This window comes from Tenebrio molitor, chromosome 5 (genome assembly GCF_963966145.1).
Source record: "Tenebrio molitor chromosome 5, icTenMoli1.1, whole genome shotgun sequence".
Lineage (NCBI taxonomy): Eukaryota > Metazoa > Arthropoda > Insecta > Coleoptera > Tenebrionidae > Tenebrio > Tenebrio molitor.
In genome coordinates, this window is record NC_091050.1 from 15,849,578 (window position 1) to 15,875,482 (window position 25,905).

The 25,905-nt window shown below is 40.2% G+C and overlaps 3 protein-coding genes and 1 long non-coding RNA gene across 8 annotated transcripts in view; 2 read left to right on the forward strand and 2 right to left on the reverse strand.

Moving 5' to 3' along the window:
- Window positions 1-80: 80 nt before the first annotated feature.
- Window positions 81-2,375, forward strand: abo (de-etiolated protein 1 abo). Its single transcript, XM_069047242.1, has 4 exons — window positions 81-488; window positions 538-1,415; window positions 1,465-1,656; window positions 2,116-2,375. Exons 1-4 carry the CDS (start codon window positions 96-98, stop codon window positions 2,339-2,341), a joined length of 1,689 nt encoding a protein of 562 aa, XP_068903343.1. The 5' UTR covers window positions 81-95; the 3' UTR covers window positions 2,342-2,375.
- Window positions 2,345-4,166, reverse strand: Nfs1 (Nfs1 cysteine desulfurase). Its single transcript, XM_069047246.1, has 7 exons — window positions 3,973-4,166; window positions 3,844-3,920; window positions 3,543-3,797; window positions 3,170-3,497; window positions 2,825-3,121; window positions 2,645-2,777; window positions 2,345-2,566 (listed from the first exon to the last, which is right to left on the reverse strand). The coding sequence occupies exons 1-7, from the start codon at window positions 4,070-4,072 to the stop codon at window positions 2,413-2,415; spliced, it is 1,344 nt and encodes a 447-aa protein (XP_068903347.1). The 5' UTR covers window positions 4,073-4,166; the 3' UTR covers window positions 2,345-2,412.
- Window positions 4,167-4,614: 448 nt separating this feature from the next.
- Window positions 4,615-25,905, reverse strand: part of LOC138130632 (dipeptidase 1-like) — a 155,330-nt gene continuing 134,039 nt past the window's right edge. For 3 of the 4 annotated variants that reach the window (XM_069047233.1, XM_069047232.1, XM_069047231.1), the window contains exons 6-11: window positions 12,116-12,248; window positions 11,248-11,398; window positions 8,714-8,783; window positions 7,228-7,489; window positions 7,092-7,167; window positions 4,615-5,865 (exon numbers count right to left, since the gene is read on the reverse strand). In XM_069047233.1, coding sequence (XP_068903334.1) covers window positions 5,637-5,865; window positions 7,092-7,167; window positions 7,228-7,489; window positions 8,714-8,783; window positions 11,248-11,398; window positions 12,116-12,248 — 921 coding nt within the window. In that variant the 3' untranslated portion in view covers window positions 4,615-5,636. The remainder of the gene's footprint in view (window positions 5,866-7,091; window positions 7,168-7,227; window positions 7,490-8,713; window positions 8,784-11,247; window positions 11,399-12,115; window positions 12,249-25,905) is intronic. The other variant, XR_011159614.1, reaches the window with a different exon arrangement.
- Window positions 19,224-24,053, forward strand: LOC138130658 (uncharacterized). Of its 2 annotated transcripts, XR_011159617.1 has the most exons (3): window positions 20,527-23,175; window positions 23,229-23,338; window positions 23,451-24,053. It is a non-coding gene; the product is annotated as an uncharacterized lncRNA (long non-coding RNA). The 2 variants fall into 2 exon arrangements; XR_011159616.1 differs by having other exon boundaries at window positions 19,224-23,175; window positions 23,229-24,053.

The following is a 25,905-nucleotide window of genomic DNA, read 5'->3' on the forward strand; positions in this document are numbered from 1 at the left end:
TGCCAATTCATTCTTGTGTCAGGTCAGGTTTTAGCATCATGTCAGCTGATTTTTGACGGACGACAGCTCTGTCACAACATAACCTACAAATCAAGATGAAGGTGACTGACTCACCGGACAGCTGCAGGTCCGATTGTATCTTCAAACGTAAGAAAATCGCCCCCCAGAACATAGTGGTTCGCCTGAAAAACCGCGAGACGTTTTCCTACAGAAGACCCGGCACGCACTTCCACACGGCTAGACACTTCTACCAAAGCATCTTTCCCAATTTCACTGTGATAAACGTGGAGAAACCCCCTTGTTTCCTGCGTAAATTTAGCCCCGACGGCAAATACTTCATCGCCTTCTCTTCGGATCAGACGGGTTTGGAGGTGTACACCTACAGGGGGCCCGCGGCCGCCGCCGACTTGTTCAACAGCACCGAAAACTGCGACAACGCGGAGAAACGCGCCGAAATCAGCAGCAAAATATTCGACAGGATATTCAAGGTGGCGAAAGGTTCCCGCGTTGGAGTTGTTTGTAATCCGGTTGTTTTAGTTGAAATACGTGGTCCACGTGACTCAAGGCACCGAAGAGCTGAACAGGGAGTGCAGCCTCTTCAGCGACGACGGCAGATACGTGATAATAGGATCCGCGGCTTTCATCCCCGAAGAAATAAGACCCCACTTTTACGAAATCTACACGAATAACGAATCTGTGACGCCGAACCCGAGGTCGCCTCTCGAGAACTACACGCTCCACTTGGTCGACTTGCACCTGGGAAAACTATGCGATACGAGGCAGTTCAAAGTCGACAAGATCTTCCTGTCGCACAATCAAGGTCTCTACTTGTACAAAGACATCTTGGCGGTGCTGTCGGTGCAGCACCAGGTGATCCACATCTATCAGATCTTGGACGGCATGTTCGTGAACGTTCGGACCATCGGCCGGTTTTGCTTCGAGGACGACTTGTACTTTTACGATCTGGCCTACCCGAACGAGAGGGCCTTCAGAGACGTCAGTATAAACTCGTTGAAGCATCGCCTGTTGACTTTTCTTTATAGACGCGCAGTCGCCATCAGCAGGAGGGACAAAAGTCCCTTGGAAGTCCGCAAGTTTTTCCACCACTTCAGCAACTACAACGCGCTCAAATTGTGGAAAATGCAACTGCTCGACGAGAACCACTTGTTGATCAAGTACGCCAGCGAAGACGTGGTCACGCTTAAGTGTACCGACGCCAACACCCAACCGTCCTTCTTCGTCGTCTACAACATGAAGGAAAGCAAGATCTTGGCGATTTACGAAAACACCTCGACAGACCTACTGGATCTGTTCGAGAATTTCTGCGACTCGTTCCGGAACGCCAGCGTCAACTGCGAAACACAGTTCACGTGCAGCCCCTCCAATAACATCTACGCGAGAATACTGCAGCAGAGGTAATTCGAAGGGAAAGCGACGAGGACGAGATTGAGATGGTTGTTTCAGGTTCAAGCAGACGATAGTCAGTGCGAAGTACGGGGGCGAAACCGAAGCCACGAAACGACTCTTAGCTCAATTACCAATAAGTGCCCAATCTTACAGCAGTTCGCCTTATTTAGATCTGTCGCTGTTCAGTTACGACGACAAATGGGTTTCTGTGATGGAAAGACCGAAAACGTGCGGCGAGTACCCGATCAGGTAAAATGGCTTCCGCGATGGAGGCGCAACAGGTTCATAGAAATTCGACTCACCCTTGTCGTTACAAGTAATGACAGCACTGGCCGCTGCACTCACAGTTAACTTCTTTATTAGGGTCACCCGCACAGAGCTTTCGTTGTTCCAATTCATTTCACATCACTGTTTAATAACGAAAACGAGTGCGGTTGTCGTCGCGAGTTTGAAACGACTGAACTAAACCGGTTTGACGTTTTTGATAGTAGCACACTTCGCCGCCAACTAATTATTCTAAACAAATTATTTATTTGCACATTTACCATTTCTCTTAATTTGTTAATTATTGCTGTTTAATATCGTCCTTATTAGATCTGATCGATCAAATCTAATCGAGCAGTTTTGTAATGTTTGACACACTGATATATTTGACATTTGACAAGAGTGGAGGAACCAGATCCGGACTAATGGTTTTTTAACTTTTAGGTTTTACGGGCGAGATTCTGGTTTTTTGAAATTTCAAATTTTCGCCGGAGGCATCAAACTGATGTACCCTTCGGCGCGCAGACTTGTCGCGTTCACCTTTCACCCGACTGATCCCTTTGCCATTTCGGTGCAACGAACCAACGCCAACTACATTGTCAACTTTCACGTCAGACAGGACCCAGCTTTTGGAACCAGTAATTTTTACGAAGAATGCCATTTTGTATGATGATTGTGATAAAATAAATTTATTGTTGACGAAATTACAGTACTTTTAACTTACTTATATAATGAGTATAATTAGTGTTGCGACCACTGAATACTCTTTATATCGACGCCTTCTTGCACCATCTCCCACAAGGGGCTCATTTCTCGCAGTCGTTCCACATGCTGGATGCACCTTTTCGCAGTGTAGTCCACCTCTTCCATCGTCGTAAACCTGCCAAATCCGAACCTGCAAGAAAACGCCATCGCGTATTCACAGCAGATGTCGCTTGTGTCGACATAACCTAAAAATGTTTAATCGAAATACCTTATAGAGCTATGTGCCAAGTCCTCGTCAGCCCCGATCGCTCTTAGCACGTAAGACGGCTCCAAAGAGGCGGAAGTGCAAGCCGATCCGCTCGAGAGCGCTACATCTTTCAAGGCCATCAGCAGTGATTCCCCTAAATCAACAGAGTCACTAAGCAAAAATCACTTTCCTGTTGAATACCTTCCACAAAGGCAAAAGAAAGGTTGATACAACCGGGATACGTGTGCACGGGATCACCGTTCCTGATCACGTGAGTCAAGGAGCCAAAAATCTGCGACATCAGCCTCTGGCTCAGTTTCTCCATCCAGGCGTGGTCGTACGCCATCTCTCTCTCGCAGATGGCGCATGCTTCGCCCATTCCAACAGCCAAGTGGGTGGGGACGGTGCCGCTCCTGATCCCTCGTTCTTGGCCGCCGCCGCTCTGGATGGGTTCCACGCGGACTCTGGGACGCCGCCTCAAGTACAAAACTCCAACTCCTGTCAAGAAATGCATCACACGTTGTTGCCAACTCGTTGAAGTTTTACCTTTAGGACCATAGACCTTGTGTCCGCTGATGGACATCAGATCGATGTTCATGGCGTTGACGTCGATGGGAATTTTCCCGACCGCTTGGGCGGCGTCCGTGTGAAAAAACACCTTTTTCTTCTTACAAAGCGCTCCAATGTCAGCAATTGGTTGTTTGACTCCAATCTCATTGTTGACTGTCATTATAGAGACCAGGGAAGTTTCTGGTGTGATGACCTTGTCCAAGTCTTCCAATGAGATGATTCCATTGGTGCCGACAGGCAAATATGTAATTTTGAAACCTTCAGCCTCCAAAGCCCTGCAGGAATCCAGCACGCACTTGTGCTCCTAAAAAAATCAATTGCACATTGCAGCGGTAAATTGTTCACTCACAGTTTGCGTCGTCACGACGTGTTTCTTCTTGGACCCGTAAAATCTCGCTACCCCTTTCACGGCAATGTTATTGCTCTCGGTGGCGCCTGATGTGAAAATAATTTCTTTGGGATCTGCCCCTATGATGTTAGCTATCTGCGCGCGTGCTTTTTCAACCGCCGCCTCCGATTCCCAACCGTAGGCGTGCGTTCGCGAGTGTGGATTGCCATAATATGACGTGAGATACGGGAGCATCGCGTCCAAGACTCTCGGGTCCTACAAAACTGAAATCAAGCCGTGTTATCTGATGATGGAGACATACGAGAGACGTGGTCGACTGTGCGTCCATGTAGAGAGGCCTGCCGACGATAACCTCATCCTTGATGCTGTAAGTTTTCTCTACAAAAGGCACACAAATAAAGTGACATAACCTCAAATTGCGCAATCTTACCGGCTACGACTTTCTCCAGCTGCGACACGCTGTACTGTCTGTTGCATTTATAACTGTGACACAGAGCCGTGCGTAATTTTGAATAGTAGCGATACATCATCAATTCGTGTTAAAATTATTGTTAAAATGCGTTCGTTCAGTTAGTTGACATTTCGTGACGTTTGGAAAATTCTAGTAGTGACGTCACAGCCACTCCGGAACCACGTGTCTGTCAAAGACCAAAATTTTGGCTCTGAAGCGATTTAAATAAAAATACAGTCGGTTGCAAAAAAATCGAGTACATAAAAATTTCTATAGTTTAGTTCATCCTTTTTGTTGTCAATTTTGATACCGAGACAAGCAAAATGTCAAAACTTTTCATTTCTTTTTCCATAACATAACCTATTTGAAAAAGCATGCCATTAAAAATCAGAAAAGCCTGATTTACATCTGTGACGGACTCTTAAAAACAGGCAAATTCAGTGCTCTTGATATTTATGATGTAGGTTCTCGATTTTTTTGCAACCGACTGTAAGTTTAAATAAATTTAAACGAGTCCCCCGGACTCAAATTTGTTTCACTTTTGAGCAGTTTTTCAAATTAGGAATAGCGGGACATTCTAAGTTGGACAGCGAAGGTCGGCGTGATGAAGTAATTGAGTCGTTGAAAGCAGTTATAAAAATTTATTGGTACACAAACAACACAGGAAACATAAAGGCAATAATAAATAAACACATATTTCTTTATATTGCTGTAATAAGAATAACGGCCCTATTTCTATGATATGTTAGATAATAATATTAGCGATGTTTCTTTATGTACACATAAAACAGTTATAAACAGTAAGAAATTGGTCCTATTTATTTCACAATTTCTCAAGACGTAATAAAAATCTTCAAGAATGTCAACGAATATCCATTACAAGCATTTATGAGACACATTCGTATTAGTTTGAATGAAATGTCCGCGTTTCTACAATTTCTATCAAGTTTATAGAAATTATTGCTAAAATCAGTAGAGTATTAGTTTACATTTATGAATACCATTAGTGTGTGTAACAGCATTTATAAATGTACGATGTAAATTCCGTTTCCCTCATGCATAGCAGTGTTTCATTTAATTTCATTGTTTAAATTCTATCTAGTGGTAATTTATAATAACGGTAAGATTTAGGATAACCTATCAGTCATTGGTTGTATTGGATTAGTACATTTATGAACACATAAGGTCTCCAAACAAAGTCGATTTCACGATTGATGTACACAAAAATATCTGAAATTTACAATGATTTACAAAAGGTTCATCGTAGGTATCACAAACTTAAGCTTACATGTGAAGGTCGGGACGTCCCCGGTTGTTCGGGGACGCCCCGCGTGTTACTTCATCTACAAACTAACCTCGAAGCGAAATTTTTTCCACCAAGATCTCCTTAACGTATTATTAATAATTTCCTCAGACTATTCTACGAAAACAACGTTTGTTATTTATAATACAAAGAACTAATAGTATAACGGTGACGAAGCGGTCCCGTATTTGATTCGACCACCTGATCTAATCCTACAAAATGAATGTACAAGTCCTCTACTCGACCATCTCTTTATACGTGTGTCATTTTAGCACCAGATTTTATTAATTTATTAATTATCACGAGTCCCTTCGACCGCGACAACAACCCAACGCGTGAATCAATCCTGTGAGCTGCAGTTACTCCTCGGCTTCGGCTGCAACACGTCTTCGTACGGCGGTATGTTCGCCTTCTTGAACTCGTCCCGTGTTTTCTCCACATCCTGCAACACTCGCAGGAAATTCAGCCCCGCCAGCTTCTTCAGATCCTCCACGCTCCACTTGCCGGTGCCGATCAGCTCGGCGAACAAGGTGGGGTACGACGAGACGTCCTCCAGTCCCTGGGGAACGCTGCAAATTCATTTTTTACTAAACTCCAGGCATTCGCAAGTGTACCAATTTGCCTCTGATAACGTAACGTTACGACTCAACTGGAAACTTTCCAGGTTCCAATGAAGGTGCGAGACGCGATTCGTCCGATTGGTGGAGAGTAATCACGTGACGCTGTTGAAGCATTTTGATTGGGTGCGATTGTGGCGGGTATGCAACCAACAATACGACAAAGAGTGCCGAAACGTGGTTTACTGACAAATGAGAAGGCGGAAAAGTGACAACACAAAGGCTATCGCCGCATCATATCTCATTTTTTCCATCTTCTGCAACACTAACAGGAAATTCAATCGTGCGATTTTTCTCAATCGATGCCCATCGGTTTTGTCAGCGGCGCGGAAGGAATAAGGGCGGAAAATTCTCTATTCCTCTACGGCATTTAAACCGAGCCGAATTCTTTATTGCAGTCGTCTAAATATTAGTTTATTGTTATCAAAAACGGTAAAAGTTGCGTTGAAATTCTAGTTTTTGAATGAACTTTGAAAAACGATTCCTGCTCGTCGGATCTTGTCTCGCCGATGTGGCAGTGACGCGAGTGACCTTGACGTCTCTGACATTTTACGGCTGAATTTAATCGAATTTTTTGACTATTTCGGGTCAATTCCGTTATTTTTTTAATGGGGAGTACCCCGCTGTACTGTCAGATCGATCGCAGACTTTTGTGCGACGAACGGACCCGATCTAACCTCAAATTCGGTTGCACCACCGTTGCACCGTTCATTGCATTCGCTTAATTTACGGGTTTTGTTGGTGTTGACGGTCGCAACCGACCGACCATGTCGACGCGGCGAAGCGCCGCCTCCACTGGTGAACGGGCGCAACAACCCCCGGGCGGCGTGCGTCTGATTTTTAGACAGGTCCACTTCTTCACAATTGAAAGCGGCGATTAGAGTTTTTGACAGATGAAAGCCCACCCTTTAGGCTTTCACTGGAAAGTTTTGAGCACAATCGAGCGCGATATTCACACTTAATTAAAAACTGTGCGTTATCGGGCCATAAATTTGATAAATCGATCCCGGTTAAGTGGACACTTTGTCCTGTAATTAATGGCATTGGACGCAACTGCGCGTGATATTTGTCAACTGTTAAACGGAGGTACACGTGTTTAATCGGACGAATCCATCATCTCCACCCGCCCCCGGAGGAAAGAAAGACGGGCAAAAACCGCCCCCGGGACGGATACTCACTAGTTAATCCCGTCGTAGCCGGCCCCCAGACCCACATTGTCGACGCCGGCCACCTCCCGGATGTGATTTATGTGGGCTGCGAAAAAAACACAATTAGTACTTGGGAGCTGGCGGCGGTGCGTCCGTCCATCCTTACCGACGGCATCCGCCACCGTCGCGACGTCCTTGCAGGTGAGAAACTGCGTGTAGAAGTTGACCATGACCACTCCTTTGTTCAGGGCGAGTTTCCTGAGGGTGGCGTCCGGGACGTTCCGGGTGGAGTTGCACAGTGCGTGAGCCGACGAGTGGCTAAATATCACCGGAGCCTTTGAGACCTCCAAGGCGTCCCACATTGTCCGCACGGAGACATGCGATAAGTCCACTATCATGCCCAGACGGTTCATTTCCTTTACGACGCTCTAAAACACCGAATTAGCCTGATTAAAATTGGAAGAGGCGCACAATGGACACCCGGAGTGGTCCGGGCGGGCCCTAATAAATTCCTCCAAATTTAATTAGCACACCAGGCGGGCCCCAGGGCCGGACCCGGTCCACAGGACCATTCTAAATCGCAACAAAAAAATTACAACACGACAAAAAAACAAACTCCTCCAGTCGGACAAGCAAAACGACAGTCAAATCGCTGATTGAGTCGCACAATTACAGACAGTCAAGACACTTGACAGGAACTAAACGAATCTGACTGATAATATGACAGTTTGGAGCTGTACGAATCAAGTCAGACGTGACTTTCGTATTTCACACCCGATTGCATTTATTTTTGGCTGAAAGCTGTCGCATGCCATCGTTGTGGAGGTGCTTTTTGTCGAACGATTTTCCCGTGGGATGTGGTAAATGCACCGCTGCAATTAGCGGTTTTGCATTTAATTATAATCCGGTGGCGGGAACGCCGCAGCAGCGCCACATCAGCAGTTCCGAACAAGTCTCCTGTCAATGTTTAATTAATTAATCCTGGATCGGGAAAAAACCTGGAAAGTCGAAAAAAGATGGTGGATTTTATCAGATTCGTCAGCTGGTGGCGATAATCCGAATCAATTCGGTTTTTGTATTCGTCGAGTGGCCACTTTAATGAGGGGAACGATGTTAACGAACGAATCGAATTATTCGATTGGATTATGTCGGCGAGCAAAGCGAATTATCGTCCGATGAATGGACGTTTCCACTTTCTTCCTTTTGTAGGATACGGTCGGGGATCGGTTCGTATGCGAGGGACATTTATTAAAGACGAGGCAGGATTAACCCTGTCAACCAAACAGACCGGCTTTGTGACGGCCAATCGACAAAGCTGAAAATTTCTTGTACAATGCCCGAAATCCCCGACGTGGGAGGAAACGGAGACGATTGGAGAGGGCGCACTGTGAGAAAACGGACGAGCTCGAGGGGTTGTCGGACGCCGGGCCGGATTTGCAACTGCAACAGGCTCTCGACACCCCCGGACCGAAAACCGAAGAAGAATCGTCTCGGTTCCCGGCCGACCTTGACCTGGCACACTTTTCGCGTTTCCAATCTGGCCCCGTTCGCTCGAAATTCGCTTTCGTTAGCGTTTTTCCCCCGAGCGGAGGCCAATTAAAAATTTAACGCCTGGATTAGTCCGGGCCGCAGTCGCCGCCTCCTCCACTTACCTTCCCGAAGCCGGTGAGTCCGTTGTGTTCCGGTTTTTTCCCGGGCAGGTCGGCGTGCGAACAGTCGGCCCTGCAACACACACAAACCGCCCCTCAAAAACGAGTCGTTAAAGGCGCACCGAGAATTCACCGCCGCAGACCACTCTCGTGCGGGAAAGTGTTTCAAAAACGAAAAGAAATAAATTCAAGAGCGAACATCCGGAACCGTTTTGTCTTCGCACTTTGTGAAACATATTAACCCTAATTTCGGCAAGGGGCGGGCTTAATCTATTAACCCTTACTCCAAGTTGGAAGCTGGCAAAAACTAATTTATTTTGGACGGGGATATTGCGCCGTCGGGGTTGGTACAGATAGTTACTCAAATATCAATTAGAAGGCGAGCTTCTTATTGTCGGGGGTGGGTGCGCCCAAGGGGTAGGGGTGCTTCAAGGTGAGTCGTTTTTCGACACGATTTCATAACGACGATTACGTGGATCGTTCCGATCGGTGCGATTTATCTTAATATCCCAGATTATCGATTAGGATGCTTCGAAAGAGGAACCGCTGCGGTGTAACCGTAACGGATGACTCCGAAAAAAATTATAAGCACACTTTATGGCCGAAGAATCCAGGGACGTAAAAAAAAACAACACGAAAGAGTGCAGTTTTTGTACAATAAATCTCCATGACCGTGATTCATGAAATGAAAAAAAATAAAAGTACAGTTCTTTACCCCCAGATCCGTACCTAAAATAACTTGACCTATTCCTGAAAGAACGGTACAGTTGAAACTCAACTGCAAGAAGTGAACTTCTTTACACAATACTTTTTACTAAATTTTTTATTAAATATGGGCGAACAATCCACGAAAGAACAAAAATACAAAATAACTTTCATTAAAAAATTGCTCAGTGCAGTTAAGAACGAACTGTTTATCTTATCGACAAAGAATGCAAAAATAAAAAACAAAAAAAAACACTAAACGTACAGTTCTTTACACAAAGCGAGACACGAAGTTTCTTAATAAAATAGCTCAGCCAATCATGAAACAATTATTATTATTGTACTCGATCTAATCCAGAAATTCTTGAAGTTAATAAAATATGAAAGGTACAGTTCTTTACACAATAACCCACACGTAGAATTAAAAATGTAGGGTGTCATTTAAAATTTTGAACTGGGGGTGGCTGGGGGCACAGTAGTGACGTCAACAATACTAAATTAAACTATAGGGTGTCGCAAAATTAACGTATTCCAAGTCGGGGGTTTTGTTGGGAAAAATCTCAGGAATCTCGAAAAAATAAAATAAGAAATATAGAGGGGGTCTTTACAAAGATATATGGGTCTGAAGGTTCAAACTTTTCATCATGTTTTCTTCAAATAAAAAATATAAATTGAAATATGGTGAGGATGATTATGTAAAATATTAAAATATAAATGAAAAGACATTTCTTGAAAAAATAGCTTTATCTCGAAAAAATAAAATTTTTATTTTTCCACTTTTTGTTCAAAAGGGAAGTACAGCGTGATCAACAATGACTGAGTCTGTTGGCAATGAAACAAATGAAAATATTGGTGTTTTTCTGTTTCGTAATTGGCACTGACCGGATGTTTTAACTTGACACGACATTAAAAAAAAAATAGGTTTTGTCGGGTATGTTTATGCTATTACAAAAATGACTCTTTGATGGTAAACGTCAAATTCGCCTGTCAACTCTGTCAAAGTTGACAACCGGAAATGCGTTTAGATTGCAGTGGTACCAAAATCATTCAAAATTTCATTATTACCAACAGATTCAGTCATTCTTGATCACGTTGTACAACATAGCTAGAATATTAATCAGGTACTTTTGAACAAATATTGATAACTTTGATATTTTTTTTCAAAGTGACAGCAATTTTTTTTTAAACATTTTTACTTGGTCAACAGGATGTCCCCTACTAAGCCCCGAACTCGGAATACGATAATTTTAAGACACGCTGTATATGCTGATCCTAAGTTTTTTTGTAACTTTAAACGCATCAGAAATTTTCGCAGGGACAGCCGGTATATTTAGTACATATACGGAACACATGAAATAAAAAAAACTAAAGGTACAGTTCTCTACGCAAAAACCCACATCTGAAACAGCCCAATTACCTTTGAATAAATTGTACAAACACAAAGGTACAATTCTTTACAGAATGGTCTTTATTAAATTAGTTTTGGTGAATTGAAGATCATATGGTTAAAGAATTCACGAAAGTGAAAAAACAACTGTACTAAGCGTACAGTTCTTTACACAATGAGCTTTAGTAAAACTCCCCCCCAAAAACAAATTGAATTGAACTTACAGGACACGGTACCTAGAGGGTTTTTCTTTGTTCGCTTATTGTTACTTGTAGCTTGTAGCGCACCCCTTAACATCCCCAATAAATTAATTTCCGCATGCCCCGACAAACCTTCCTGCTTGAGGCTTCCCGTCTTCCCTTTAATTAAACTCTATTTTCGTCAAAGTCGATTTTTAATCGCGTCAACTTTTTTAATCTAACAAAACTGGATCCGTCGTCCTTACCATGGCGTGTTGCAGGTGGAGGTGAGCGTGAGATATCTGACTCCGACGTGGTAGAGAGTGCGGAGGACGGCCAAGCTTCCCGCCAGAGAGTGTCCACCCTCGACCCCGATCAGCGAACAGAGCTGGTGTCGTTTGTACGCCGACTTGATATCTGAAAACGATAGACAATTTTACAAGAGGCGACCCGAAATGGCGGCCCTCTTCCGGTCCGGACCTGGAAATTGGACCGGTCGGATCCGGGGATGATCAAGAGGAAAAAAGATGAGAGACCCTCCATTTAATAAACCAAGAAATATATCTGTTATTATGCAGTGGCGTGCTCGCGGAACTTCCGGGCCATTTCTCACCGGTTATTTATGGCGGAGCCGCGGCCATCTTGAACGACGCGCCGTTTTGACAATCTCCCGGATTAATTGTCCGAATCTCGCCGCCATTATCGGTTCGAACGTGCACTTTCACGCACCGGCGCCTCCCCCCCATCCGTCAATCGTCACTTGGAATTCTTCATCTTTTTTGGTGACGTCGCGAGTCGCGGCCTGCCCGCCGTGTTTTTTCTTTTTAGATACTCGGCGTGTGGGCGGCGAGATGGGAAGCGTGAAAATCTTATCTGGATTAAAGTTGGATTTGCGAACCTGGGGCGGCGTAATGAAAATCTCCCGACTGTCGCTTTTCGTTAAGAGCTTCTTATTTAGTCTTTAGTGTTGGGCCGCGGCGTACTTTCCGTAAAACGCGAAACCTCATCGGGATTCGCGGTTGCAGAAACCGCGCGGGGGCGGCGAAAACCGTCGAAATACAAATTAAAAATTCGTAGGGATTTTCGCTTGTCCTAGGGCTGCGCCACTGGAAGCGCATTCGTCGGGGTCATTACCTTCGGAAGATGTGCACAAAGTCAGCCTGGGATGGTACAAATCGGTGAATCTTCTGATCACGTCGATTTGCTCTAATGTCAACTGGACCGCATCCTTGTATTGGGAGTCGCAGGGGACGTACGCCGCCCAGAACTGGAACATTACCATTGATTTGAATGTGGACACAGATGCGAATGAGGGAGCGGTGCGTGGGGAAAACGGCGAAAATTGTAAAGAAATCGGACGTTTTCTCGAGGCGGGAAAATTCGATAAATTGAATTGAGCCACAAATTCATCGTACGTTCAGTGGGCCAATAAGGAGGCGGCGTGACGGGAATGCTGCCGGGAGGCAGAGCCGGGCTAAGGCTCCCCACGGACGTCAAGTTTTTGTCTAAAAAAATGTATAAACACGAAGTTTATTTATGATAATAAGACCAAGAAGATGAAATAAACAAATGTAAATTAATTACAAAATAACCTTCGTGGGGGTTATCATCATAATGTGCGTAATATCACAGTTGGCTGTGAAATTTGCCACCTACAATGCAAAGCGTAAGTAAATTGGTTTAATTACTTGGTTGTCTAAAAACAAGGGACGTCAAGACAACGTAATTAATTAATCCAATTGATTAAAAACAAGAACGTAATACAGAAATAAATGTATTGTTTTCAAAGAAAAAATCCTCTTTTGCTGCCTTGACTGACTCAGAACACCTTAATTGACATTTGGAAAAATGATAAAACCTACGAAATGAAAAGTGTGAACTGTCAAATGTCCATTTGACAAATCCCGAAGAGGCGGCAAATCCACACATGTATCATAAATCACCGCCAACTACGATATAAGAAACATTTATAACAATCCTGTGTAGGTTAGGTATAGATTTGCCGCCTTTCGATTTGTGTGTTAACATGTAAATTTGACGTTTGACAGTTCGTCATTGTTTGTTCGTATTCAGTGTAGGTAGCAAAAGAATCTTTTTCGCGGCCGCAGCCTGAACGATACTAATTAATACAGCAAGAAGTAAAACTTTAATTTGCATCTAAACATAAACGCTCTCTTGCTTTAGTAACAGTAAAAACGGTTTATTCCCTGGAACGAGATACTCGTACATTTACTATAATGTCCAATTGTTGAAATGGAACATTCAGCAATGATGAGTGAAGTTATTCGGTGTCGGCTTGCATCAATCGATACCTTATGCAATACCTTCCAATTTTCAAATGCAAGAATCGTCTTGCATGCAAGATTCACATTAGAGAGGTAATCAACAGTTTTGTTCCGACTGGAAGTGTAAATAAAGGAAAATCTACTGGACGGTTTCGATAATAATTTGAGGATGTTGTTGAGCAATTAAAGGAACGACTTGAGCACAACTCAGAAACATCTTCAACAACGGTGTCTCAACAATCAAATAGTTATTTACGAACCAAGTGCGGGAAGACGATGTTCCCGCATGAGCGCATTTTTTAAAGCACGAGCGACGAAGGAGCGAGTGCCTTTAATTAATGCGCGAATGAACGGAAGATGTCTTCACGCAAGTGGTTCGTACAATATTTTTTGTACGAAAATTAAATTAAATTTTTTTGTTTTAATACATTAAACATAAACGAATATAAAACCAAGTAGGCAGTGATCTTTGGTTATTGGAAACAATTACTTCACTTGATATTTCAATTTTTGCAATAATTTGTGAATTTTGTAGGAACAATTTTCAACGATTATAAATCTTTCCGTAATTTTTTAATGGAGGAAAACCCAGGGAAGTTGTATTTTATGAACTAAATTTTATCATTATCAAGACAGATTTTTTTTTGAATGCCTCAAAGGGCCAGTGTTTTTTGCTATTTTTACATTCGAGTCGATCGGGAAGCACTCGTTTCGGAGCGAGCGTTAGATGTTGGAAACGTTGCTTTCAAGGCTATGAGTACAAAAAGTACTTTTTAGCACCGCGATCTCCTCATCTGACACCACTGGATTTTGCATTTTTTTGGGATTTGAAAGATTAAATGTTTAAACAAATATTCTATGAGTGAGAAGAGCAACACGAAGGAATCACACCTTGTTGTCATTGAACAGGATCAAACAATGTTGCAGAAGATTTTTTTAAATAAGTCGAGACGAGCAAGGAAGTGTCTGGGACATAACAGTCTTCATTGAGAACAATGTATTTGTTTTGTTTTTTTTTTTGCTATGTACAGGATTATTCACGAGAGACTTCCGATGAAAATTTCGTTAGATGCAACCCAAAATACACGAAACCCCTAGAACTTGATATTTTGTTTAATTCGAAATAAGTTAGCAATCCAAGTAGCTTGGCGAATAAGATTAATAATGACACTTTCTCTTTATTGAGGTTATGAGCAAAAGTTAATAATGGGTGTTCATTTAATATTCTGGTAGCATCACCTATGGATATCTTTTATTTTGAAAAACGGATGTCGCAGCGTTAAAATATGACATAACCTCACTATAAAATAACAGCATGACACGAATTATGTATGATAAACAAGTAACACAATTACAATTCACGTACAAAGTAAAATAATAATGCATTTTGCATTATTTCTCTTGCAGTTTCAATAACTGCAGCCTGCAGCAGTGCATTTTAGCGGCTGTCCTGTGGTTTTTCTTTGGTAAACGCCTCCAGTTTCACGAAACAACTCTACACACTTGCTCAGGTTGTCCTCGAAGGTTTTCCGGTCAACAATAACATTGAGAAATTCGGCAATAAACTCTTCTAAGCAGTTTTGTACGGAGTAGAACCATGAACCATTCACTTTCAAACTATTGCGAAAATAACTTTCAATAAAAAACGTTTTTTGCACGACCTGTATACATATAATGAGCAACTTTACACCCCTTGGGCAAAAAACCGTAGCCAACTCAAGCTTTTAGTCATCTTTTTTCCCCTTGGGCAAAAAACCATAGCCTATTCAACCTTTTATGGTACATATTTATTTCGAATTAATTTTTTTTTCACTCGAGGTGCAGTTGGTAGCCCGAAGGCGAAGTCCGAGGGTCCTACAAAGCAACGACGGTAACAATCATGCATTCCCGAGGTGCAGATACTATTATTTGCACGATTAAAAAATTTTAATTGAAAAAAGCCGAAAGGTTAAAAATTATTTTTAACTGTCAACATGACACTTCAATTTAGCTTGACAGTTAGTGATAATTTACAAATTTTTGGGCTTTTTTCTATTAAAATCGGTGAGTCGTGCAAAAAATAGTATATGGACCTCGGGAGTGAATGATTTTTATCCTCAATGCTTTGTAGAACCCTCGGGCTACGCCCTCGGGCACAAATTGCACCTCGGGTAAAAATCATCCACTTCACTCCCTCGGTGCATAATATACTATTCTGCTCTAACATGAACACCAGCAAACAATAAACCTCTCTGAGAACGCAAATGGACAAATGTCAAAATATGACAGTTCCACACTAATTTTACTAACCGGAAGTTCAAACGACGGCATGCCTTAGCAAAAACAAAATATTTTCATAGGTACCTAATGCTACCAGAATATTAAATGAACACCCATATAAAGGTGAAAACTGACATGACAGACAATAAGGGCCAGCAATCGTTGATTTAAGTATTACTTTTTATAAATTTATATATTTTTTGTTCGACACTGTCAGAATTTGAGAATTTTCTCCTATGTGAACGGATTTTGGTAAATGTCACAACTTGTCAAAACGAAACGTCAAGCTAGTTTTAAAGGTTTTAAGCGATTTGGAGCCCTTAAGGGGCTCGTCGAACAAAAAAACGTTGTATTCAACTCGTTCGTTTGGCACTCGTGCCAAAAAAAGACCCAATTTACACACAAACTCGTCAAATAAACTACTATTTTGTAATTTTTTGTTGTAGTGTTTTGTTTTGGTTTTAACGAGTTAAAATAAATTATTTAAAAGCTCCCTATATTTAGGCAACTCAGTAATCACACCATCATGCATGATAGTATAGGTACACTTGATAAGTGAAATAATAAAAATAAATGTAAGCATTTTTAATTGAAAAGGTGTTATCAAAGAATGACAATTGTTGGATTCTTGTCTACAAAGAATCTCTAATGATTGCGACAGCACGAGCAATCCCTGCCGAGAAACCTTCGGTCCGTTTTTATCTGAGGGCCCCCCAGCCCCAGGTAATGACGAGGTTGATTATTGCCGGATCGCGCGCGTCCGGAATAAATCCGTTTTTTACCGACGAATTAATAAATCAGTCCAGTGGCCCAGCACCGCCACACAAAATAACTCAAACCCGTGAAAATAAAACCGCCAAAAGCACAATTCTGGAACCACCTCTTGAATTATTTTGTTTATGCCGTTGGTTGTAAGTACGTCAGAAGCAGGGAGTGTAATAAACGGGTCAAGAGCTAAATCATGGATCGTTGTGCTGTTGCATTATGGAGATACGGATCATCTGAAAAGAGCCTGCTCGAGGTGGGCACCCTTTGTCCTCGCGCACAAACCGCACTTTTCCGCTTTTCTAAACTAATTAGGGCGGCGTAAGAATCGTGTGTTTTTAATTGCGGTTTTTGATTTTTTTATCGTCGCGGCAGTGTGGCGCCACCGCTTGCCCTCTTTTTCTGCGGAGGTTGAAAAGTTAATTAGGGGAAAATAGAACGAGCAGAGCGTGATGTATGCTCGTGGTGGATGAAATAATAGGGCCATATTTCAGATTGCGTTTCTTGGATTGTTTTGGTTGCGGGGAGAGGTTCGGCGTTTTTAAAACTCCTGAATTATAAGCGATTTAGTTCGGGATGAATTCGCACAGGGGAAAATTAATGGATTGGCGAACATCTATCGGCTATTCAAAAGAAATGGAACGGATAAGGGTAGTTCCACAGCACCCACGAGCCAAATCTGTTATAAATAAACATTTGTTTTGTTTTGAAATGCAGTAACTTTTTCTGCATCATGTCAATATCTTATAGATACCTCCTAGCACATCAGACATACATCATTTCACATATTTAATTTAATGCGGATATTTTTAAAATTTGCAATTCCCGGCGCATCCACCATTTCCGGGAGTCGTCCTTTCTGACAGCTCTGACGAGAATGTAAAAGAATATCGAATTTAAATTCGCTGTTTAGAAGGTTTACGAAAAAATCCCACAATGAAAAACTCCAGATAAAGTGGTTTTAATTTGTGAATAAGTATTCCCTCTTGTGAGATCTCCGGTCGAGAGCGTTCTCGTTTTTAAGTTAAATTTAAGAAGTTTGCGTTTGTTTATTAGAGGTCCTTTGATGTCTACAAAAAAACTCAAAGTGGAGGTTTGGCAAATAATCGCAAACTTTAAACGGACGAAACTTTACAGCTAAACGAGGTAATATTCCCGAAAGAGTAACTTTGAACAAACCAAGGACACTCGTTACTGTCGCGGTAACATCAGATAAGTAGTGATAAACTTCTTAAAGTATCGAAGGGTAAGGAACAGTGGCAAAAAGTTATCATTTGTAATTTCTTGAGGGCAGACGGGAGTGGGGGAAGTTTTAAACAGTGGCGGAGGGAAGTAAGTATGTAATTCCAAAATGGTGAAAAATAATCACGCAGAAATTCAGTTGCACTTTAGGTAAAATCCATTCAAAAATCAAAAAACCACCACCTGTTGCTTTAGGTTGGTAAAATTTAAAAAACCCTAGGTAGATATTTTTTTATACTATGTTTGTAACTATAATCTATATGACATTTATTTGGTTCAAAATAAAATTCAATTGCTTCGATTTCGTTCATATTGTTTTATTAGCAGCACGTTTCTTTTATTTATTGATTCTTTTATTTTTACTTAAACATGCCCAGAAAAACATAACACTTAATAAACATTTAACCTCAAAATTACAAGTCTCACCAAATTTTACACTAGACAGCGTTGCCGATAGTAATTATCAAGGAAAATGCGACGTTGGTGTTTTTTTGATTTTTGAATGGACTTTATGTTGGTACTGACAAGAATAATATTCAATCAATATCGCATATTTCAATTTTTGGTCAAGACTCCTTTGACAAAAATTTTGTTTCAGCACGTGTCATAAAGCGTCAGATGTCATTGTTATTTATCGTGTGTTGTATTTTTAATTAGAAACAGTTTTTTCAAAAGTAAAACGGGTTATTCTACTGAGCAAAAAACGTTTACGACAGAGAGATATTTTCGCAACACGGTCATAAGGTCAACGATGAGTGATGAGTTGTCTCATTCGGTGCAACATTGTTCGCAAGAAGTTCAGCACAGCTCTAGTTTCCACAAGCCCTCGATGATTTCACGAGTGTTCAGATCGGATTGTGAAACTGTTTCGGCAGACTGGAAGCACAACAAGAAGAAAAAGTAGCGGAAAATGAACCAAAAACTTCCCTTCGTGAATGTTTCATGAAGACACCAACACCTTTTCTGATAAAATACCATAAAGTACTTCTTGTTTCGTTCTCTATTCGTTTAGTGAGGTTATGTTCAGCTTTGACATGTTTTGACACAAATTCAAGATTTGTCACTTGGCTAAAATGTATGATGGTATGAAGCACCTGCGTCCTCGATTCGCATTTTTTCCGTAGGGCTCTCGACCACTTTTATTTTTAGCCACTCGTTACGACAGTGAAAAAAAAATGAATCAAGGATGAATTAAAATTGTCTAATAGACGTCTTCTCAGATTTACTTAATTTTTAAAATAAAGTTAGCTTCTCGCTTCAAATTGGTATTCCATTCAAAAAATAAATCTCGACTTAGCTCTGCTTTAGAACAGGATAATTAATAATTTTATTTTTCACTTTAGTATAATTGCATGATAACTCCTAGGATACGAAATACGTAAACATGTCCATAACAACCGGAGAATAAAACAGGGCGTAATAAGAATAAGCGGGCGTAATAAGAATAAGCGGGCGTAATGAATTCATAATGCCCCCATCAATTCATAATTGCAGAGATGCCAATTTTTATTTTACTTTTTTTAAGAACACGTATGGTGAAAAATAAAATCTTGTATGCACCACGGCGTCACCGAATGATTACGCCCATCGAACGATATCCATCTCTCGGGCTAAAGCCCTCGAGCTGGATTCATCGTTCTCCGGGCGTAATCATCGTTGTAACACCCTTGGTGCATAAATAGCTATTCAACAGCGAAAAATTAAAAACCAACGAAATTTGTAACGGAGTAATGGGAACGATTTTTCACGTAAACCTTTTTCCGCTTTAAATCTGGATAGTTGATCGATCACGATTTTAAAACGAAACGAACCGAGCAACAAATTAATGATTCACCAAAGACTCGACCGGCGTCTGAGAGTAAACGAAAACTTTCCGGTCTAGTTTCGTTTCCTTCGGGAGGAAAAATGATCAAGGATGACGTCCTGACGATCTCCATAATTCTGCATTTTGATTAGTTTCTCGCCTGGACTTTTTAGCACGCGCTGCCGCAATTAGGTAATGAGAATTCGTAACGGAATCTGGTGCAGCAGAATTCTCAAAGGACACGATTCTCTATTGTTTCGCGATATAATATGGAGTTTCTCCCCGAGACTAATTAACTAATCCTGTAGCAATTGCCCGGGCTCTATTCAAAGTGTGGAGTTCACAGACCATTTCGGTTATTAATTATCTTGGGGGAGTTCGCCGATTAAATCCCGATTTTACGACAGCCGTCGCGATTAATTCGCTTATCTTATCTCTCGACCTCCTCGCGCCCACTTTTTCCTCCGACTGGGTCCTTGTTCGGCGATAAACTAGCCGAAAGGCGCTAATCAACATGACTTCCTCGAGCGTCGCGCAAAACTCCATCTTCTATCTGCAGAATTTCGAAACTAGATCGCTTTTGAATTACCTCTATAATCCGGAGTTTCGTGCCGGCTTTCAGAGTCGCACCAGAACTTTGAACGTTCTTAAGTTGGGCGCACTCATTAACCATTTACCTGAGCCGTAATGCGGCGTCGTTCGCCGCCCCCTCCCGACTTTTTGCTTCTCTTTTTGTGGCGGCTTGTTCGAGCCGATCAACGTGATTCTCTTGTCAAATCGGGGATGCAGGTGGAAGCGAAGGGGTGCTTAAATTTACCAATTCACATGCATCGGCATTTGCATTCCATTTGCGGGATGACGCTGAATATGGAACGCGGGGGTTTATTCCGTACAACTGTTAGCTCGTTAAATGTTACGTCGTTTACGAGAGAGGATGTGAAGTAATTAGACGCAAATTCTGTTGACACTTTTAATAAGTTTACTTCCACACGAATCCAATCTTACAAAATAATATTCCCATTCCGCAACAACACATTCTGACATTTACCAAAATCTTTATCTTGTTATTAGGTTGCAAGTTTACTCCGTTCATCTTCCTCGTATAGAATTTAGAAATGGCCAAAAAACAAAATGTTTGACACCGAAAACAAAACACTGGTAATCAAATCTAATTTTATCTATCTCATGTATCTACAAAGTGATCAAAAAGAAAACAAATCAAGAGTGGATTTTATGTTTTATCGGAACGTTTGTCTTACTTTGATCGTACGCAGAATTATAATTGCTATGCACAGTCGTTTTATTGGTTGCCTATTCACCCTATTCTAATAGAAATGCTTTCTCTCCAATGGTAAAACCCATTTTACCGCTTATTCTGGGACAATTATTGCTTACAATTACAGTAAACGTCTGTAAACTTTGCCGAAATCGAAAAGTTGTTTTTTAGGTTGACACAGTTCACTGTTGCTTTAAAACTGACGTTTCTTGATCAATTACAATTATCAATTACACGAAATATTTAATAATTAAATTATCTCTATTAAAAAACTCTCTAAAAAAGCGACGTAACGAAATTATTACCAAACGTACGTGTTCAGCCAATTAGATCGCTTGCTTTCATCCAATCAAAAATGTTTATCGCGATTAAAAGGTTCTGCTACTCTGTCATCTGTCAAAAGTGATTAAAATTGCAATTGTAATTAAAATTTATATCTGATTATTTCCTTCTGTGTTTAGCAACCAATTGCGTGACAAATATTGACCAATCAAAACGAGAAAACAAAAAATAACCCGATAAAATTTCTCTATAATGCACATGTGCAATAATCTGATAAAAAATGTCGGTACCTGATTTTTTTTTTATTATTTTGAATAAAAAGGATTGGAAATAATGCGTTTGGTTTCATTCTATTCAGGAAATAATCAGCCGTATACCCCTCGTGGAAAATTTTAATATCGGAAATTTTTTTGCTAATGAACTCAAACATCCATAAATTATTCGGTCAGAAGACCAATTAATATCAAATTAAAGCCCTCGACTTCGTCTCGTGCTCTTATTTGATAATAATTGGTCGTCTGACTTGGGATACAATATGTGATAAATTTCACAATTTTACTTAAACATTTTTGCATTAGACAATTTTACTCGTTGATATTTGGGCATTTTGATTCAAAAGTTAAACCCTCGAGCTAAAGCTCTCGGCCTTAACCAAAATAAAAATGTCCAAATTGAATTCATAAAATTGTCAAAGCAAAAAATTTTCGTAAAATTGAAAAATGTATCCGATTAAAAATTTGGTCTTGTTATTTTACTTTCGAATATTTAACCGGTTCTATACGAGTCGCACCATGTGGGCGTGTCCAGGGATGTCGTCAGATGTCAAAATCAAAAATAGCAAGATGATCGTTCAGTGTTAAAAAATAAACAGATGTAAGTTGTAATCGTTTGCTATTCACGTTTTGATAATTTTTGTTATAAGTACAGTTGCGGCCGTTGAAATCTCAGACAGGAAAGATTTAAACACTTTGTATAAATTCCAACATTTGATTAGCGTAAACAGGATTTTTATCAAGGATTATAAAATCAGTGTCAGTATTTGACATATTAGGTCAGAATCGCGCGTAACTTTTGAAATGCCGCAATTATCTGATTTGCAAAAATGTGTTTGACTGAGGAACGGTGTGAGTATAAGAGCCATTGCGAGAGAAATTAATGTGGATAATGTTTGAGTGACATGGTGAGAAACGTCACTTTCAATACCATTTACAAAGCTAAAAGTTTGGCGTTGTCAAAGTGTCTGAGTTTTCAACGGCCGCAACTGTACCTATTTTAAAAGTAAATTTTTTTAAGGATCTACCCTGTTTTTCAAACGCACCTGTTTTTTTTGTCCTGTTTTTAAGGTACATTTATTAATTAACATTTTTAAGGAATCTACCCCGTTTTCAAGGTACTATTCCGGACACGGAATTTTGGCCAACATTTTTTTGACATTTCTAAAAAAAATGATGTAAACCAATCATTAGCGTCATTAATAAATGACAATTATTAAAAATCACTTTGAAGTTTTTATTCTGACATCAAAAAAGCAAGGAAATGGCATTACCGGGTCAAAAGTTGGGTTATATTCAATAAAGGCCAGTTCACACATATTTGTGAGTTAAATGTCAGTTATGGCCAAGATTCCGGGTCCGGAATAGTACCGTTGACTGGTGCAGATCAAGACCATTTGCAATATCTTGTTGATTAATACCGTCTTCGACTAGTAAACTCCGTCCAGCGAGAGATTGGGAGAGTTTAAATTGTAGGCTTGTAACCCAACACTACAAAATGCACTAGAATACAATACAAAAAAATTTAATAAAATAAATTATTGTGGTGGTACCTTTGAAATAATTTCGCGGGCATTGTAATCCTACGCCAATTTATGCTGTCACAGCAAATTGTCAAATTTCAGCTGTTGTCGTTGCCGCTGTCATTTTGAATCGTCAACACCGTGTGTGGTTTATTTGCTCTTTCGTCTTCAAGTGAGGTATTTTGTTGTGTTTAAAACTTCTTAATTATCTGGGATAAGTTAGTTTGTTGGTTTGCATTGACTAAGTTCTGTATTGTTAACCTCCGAGTAATGTGTGTTTTGTTCGTTATTTCTTGTTTAACAATTTTTTTTTGTGGTGTGTAAACTTTCTAAGTTTTTAAAATTAGTTAGTTTGTTGTTTTAGTTTGATTCTGCTCTATAAGTTCCCTATTGTTTACCTTCGAGTGCCTTTTTTAAGTGACATTTCTATTTATAAACATGAATCCCTTTAGTGATATCACGAACAATATCTAGACTGATGCAAAGGTATGAAGATAATATTTTTAATTTAATTATATTGCTTTAAAACTGTTTTGTAGGCAACCCGAAGCTGTTTGACTGTAGCTGGCAACCCAGCAGCCCAGAAGATGATGCAAGTGCTTATTCATTTTTCATAAATGAAAAACTTACAACTGAAAATCCACTGGAGGTTGCTTTTTATACCTTTATAACACAAAATAGTGTTATACCTATCATAATTTTATTGACATCATCATTGATTAGGTCAGATTAGTCAAGGGTTAAAAGTATTTTTCTTACAGGTCACTGCGAGATGCTTAGGAGTTAACAAAAACACAGTGTCAAAGTGTAAAGGTGGTCCAACTAAAACATCATCAAGAAAATTGACGAGGCAGCGTCCCAGAAGAGTTACAGCAGACTTGCATTGCAATATTAAGCAAGAAGTTCATCTTGTACTCAATGATATGGTGCAGAGCAGTAAGACAAGGGTTGTGTACTGTAAAGCTAGTTTTTTTTTCAATGAGATATTTCTTTTTTAAATTTTCAGCCTTATATCGCCACAGGTTCTTCTGATGTTTATTCAATAAGTAAAGTTAATATTCTAAAATATATTTTAATAAGACAAATTGAATTCGGACTGGCGCACGATAGTCGGTCATTCAGACAAACGTCTGCAGGAAGTCTCAGGATTTAATTTAAATTAACCTTGACGATCTCGTTGTCCATTTTTGTTTTATGTTTATATTACCTACGTATTATGTCTTAAGGATACTCGAGCAGCACTGTCCATAATTTTGTGTAAGTTAGAAATTTAATTTGAAATTAACCAGTTACTGCAGGTGAAAACAAGAACGTATTTGATTTTATTTATTTGAAAAATTAAATACAGGCGTCCTTCAACCCAAGGAATTGTTTTATTTTAACTCCTGGCCCCCTGAGAAGTTCCCCATATTATTTTGCTTCACGAACTGATCTTCCGCTATTTTGAACACAACAATTTCGTAGACATTTCACGACCAGCAAAATTAAGTCGTTTGATTTCGCATTGATATAAAATTGATATATAAACGATCTTGTTGGTTGAGGTTTTTATTTTCATTCATTTTATCTCTTATTCGTTAAGGTACTTCATTAATTAGAGCATAATTTCAGGGCACAAAATGTTACTGCTTGAAGGATATATTTCAAATTTTACCCGCGCTAGGTACTACTTTCTCTGCGTAGAATTTAGTGATTTTTATGTCAACCAATCTCTCACTGGACAAACTATACAACAATTTGTGCACATCGTTCGGCTGTTGTATGTCAACTTAAACGTTCGTGGGGATTCATTTTCGAAATTTATGACTGAAGGAATCAAAACTACTGACTAACCGTCTCTCAAATCCACAATCAAAATGCTTTACGAAATTGACCAATAACACTAATACAGACTTTTCATAATAAACAACTTTCGAAGTTAGTTATAGCTTGGCGATTTTTGCTACTAAACAAAAGAAATACGATAAAACAAGAGATTCAGCATAAGGAAATCGCAGAAGAAGTAAAATACAAAAAACTACGGTTCATTTTTACTTTATGCGATAATTTTGGCGGGCAGTGTATTTAGCGAATTACTGAAGTATGTCTGATGCCATTGAAAACGAAATGCATTGCACACCGTCAGAATTGAATTTGGCTTAGCACAAAAAGAATCACTTCTACCTTGATTATGTAATCTACTATTACTTTTTACTTTTTACTCCAAAATGTAATAGTAGATTACATACCGAGGTGGGAAGTGTTTCATTCCTGTCGAGAGCTAAGATAGTTTACCAAGGCGTAGCCGAGGTGAACTAATGCTCGAGACAGGAATGAAACACATTCCCCCCCCACATTCGGAATCATTACATTTTTAGCAAATAAACAATTAATTTGATGCAGTTTCATTTCTACTGTTTTTCGACGTTCAGTAAGTACGCCACTGGAAAAACCTTATAATAGGGCGGTAAGTGGCCTATTACTGACCAAGAGAGGGAAGTAAAGATAAAAAGGAATGGTTAACTTTCCGCCCTCGTATATTACAATACGATTCCGAATAAAAACATTTTTACTTCACCCTTCGGTATAAAATTTTGCTTGATTTGCTACATAAATAAAGAAAATTCAATATGAATTTCTGGTAAAAGACTTGACAGTGCCTCCTTATCATCAGTGTTTCGTTCGACGTTGCCTCCTACGAAGTTTGCCGGTTGATCCGTACCCTGGACCTGGAGTTCGAACACTGACGTGTCCGAATTATTTTCTTTTGACGCGAAAGGGGTTCGCACAATGTGGACTGATCAAATAAGGGAACAGATACTTCTGTGTAAAGCGACACTTTTACAACCCTGTTTGGGGGGTTGTAAAAAAGCAGCTGCAGCATCAGAATTTCATAAATAAGACAAGTGCCGATGGACCAGATGTGTGAGAATACTGAGAACAAGTATATTCACAATTACAACATTTGACAATTGGACACAAAAAGGTTTGGAAGAAAATTTATGGTTTCCGTTGCTGTTTTTTTTTTTAAATCGCCCAACTTGGCGCCGATCGCAAATCAATGGCAATTTCAAAGTTTTTATCGCCCAAATTGCGATTAATCGCCCAATGTGGCAGCACTGCGACAGTGTATTGAGTCTTACGACGTTTGTTTCTTTACATTTCCTTATCAACTAACTTAAAATCTAACAAAATTAACAAAAAGTAATTTCCCCTCTCAATAAGGGATGGTACGCT

Bases quoted from the DNA above. Each gene is read 5' to 3' on its own strand.
- abo (XM_069047242.1), top strand. From the start codon at position 96: ATGAAGGTGACTGACTCACCGGACAGCTGCAGGTCCGATTGTATCTTC. The intron at 489-537 runs GTGGCGAAAGGT...CGGTTGTTTTAG, and splicing joins TATTCGACAGGATATTCAAG to TTGAAATACGTGGTCCACGT. The intron at 1,416-1,464 runs GTAATTCGAAGG...TGGTTGTTTCAG, and splicing joins GCGAGAATACTGCAGCAGAG to GTTCAAGCAGACGATAGTCA.
- Nfs1 (XM_069047246.1), bottom strand. From the start codon at position 4,072: ATGATGTATCGCTACTATTCAAAATTACGCACGGCTCTGTGTCACAGT. The intron at 3,498-3,542 runs GTGAGTGAACAA...TGATTTTTTTAG, and splicing joins ACGTCGTGACGACGCAAACT to GAGCACAAGTGCGTGCTGGA. The intron at 2,567-2,644 runs GTATTTCGATTA...GTTTTCTTGCAG, and splicing joins TTGGCACATAGCTCTATAAG to GTTCGGATTTGGCAGGTTTA.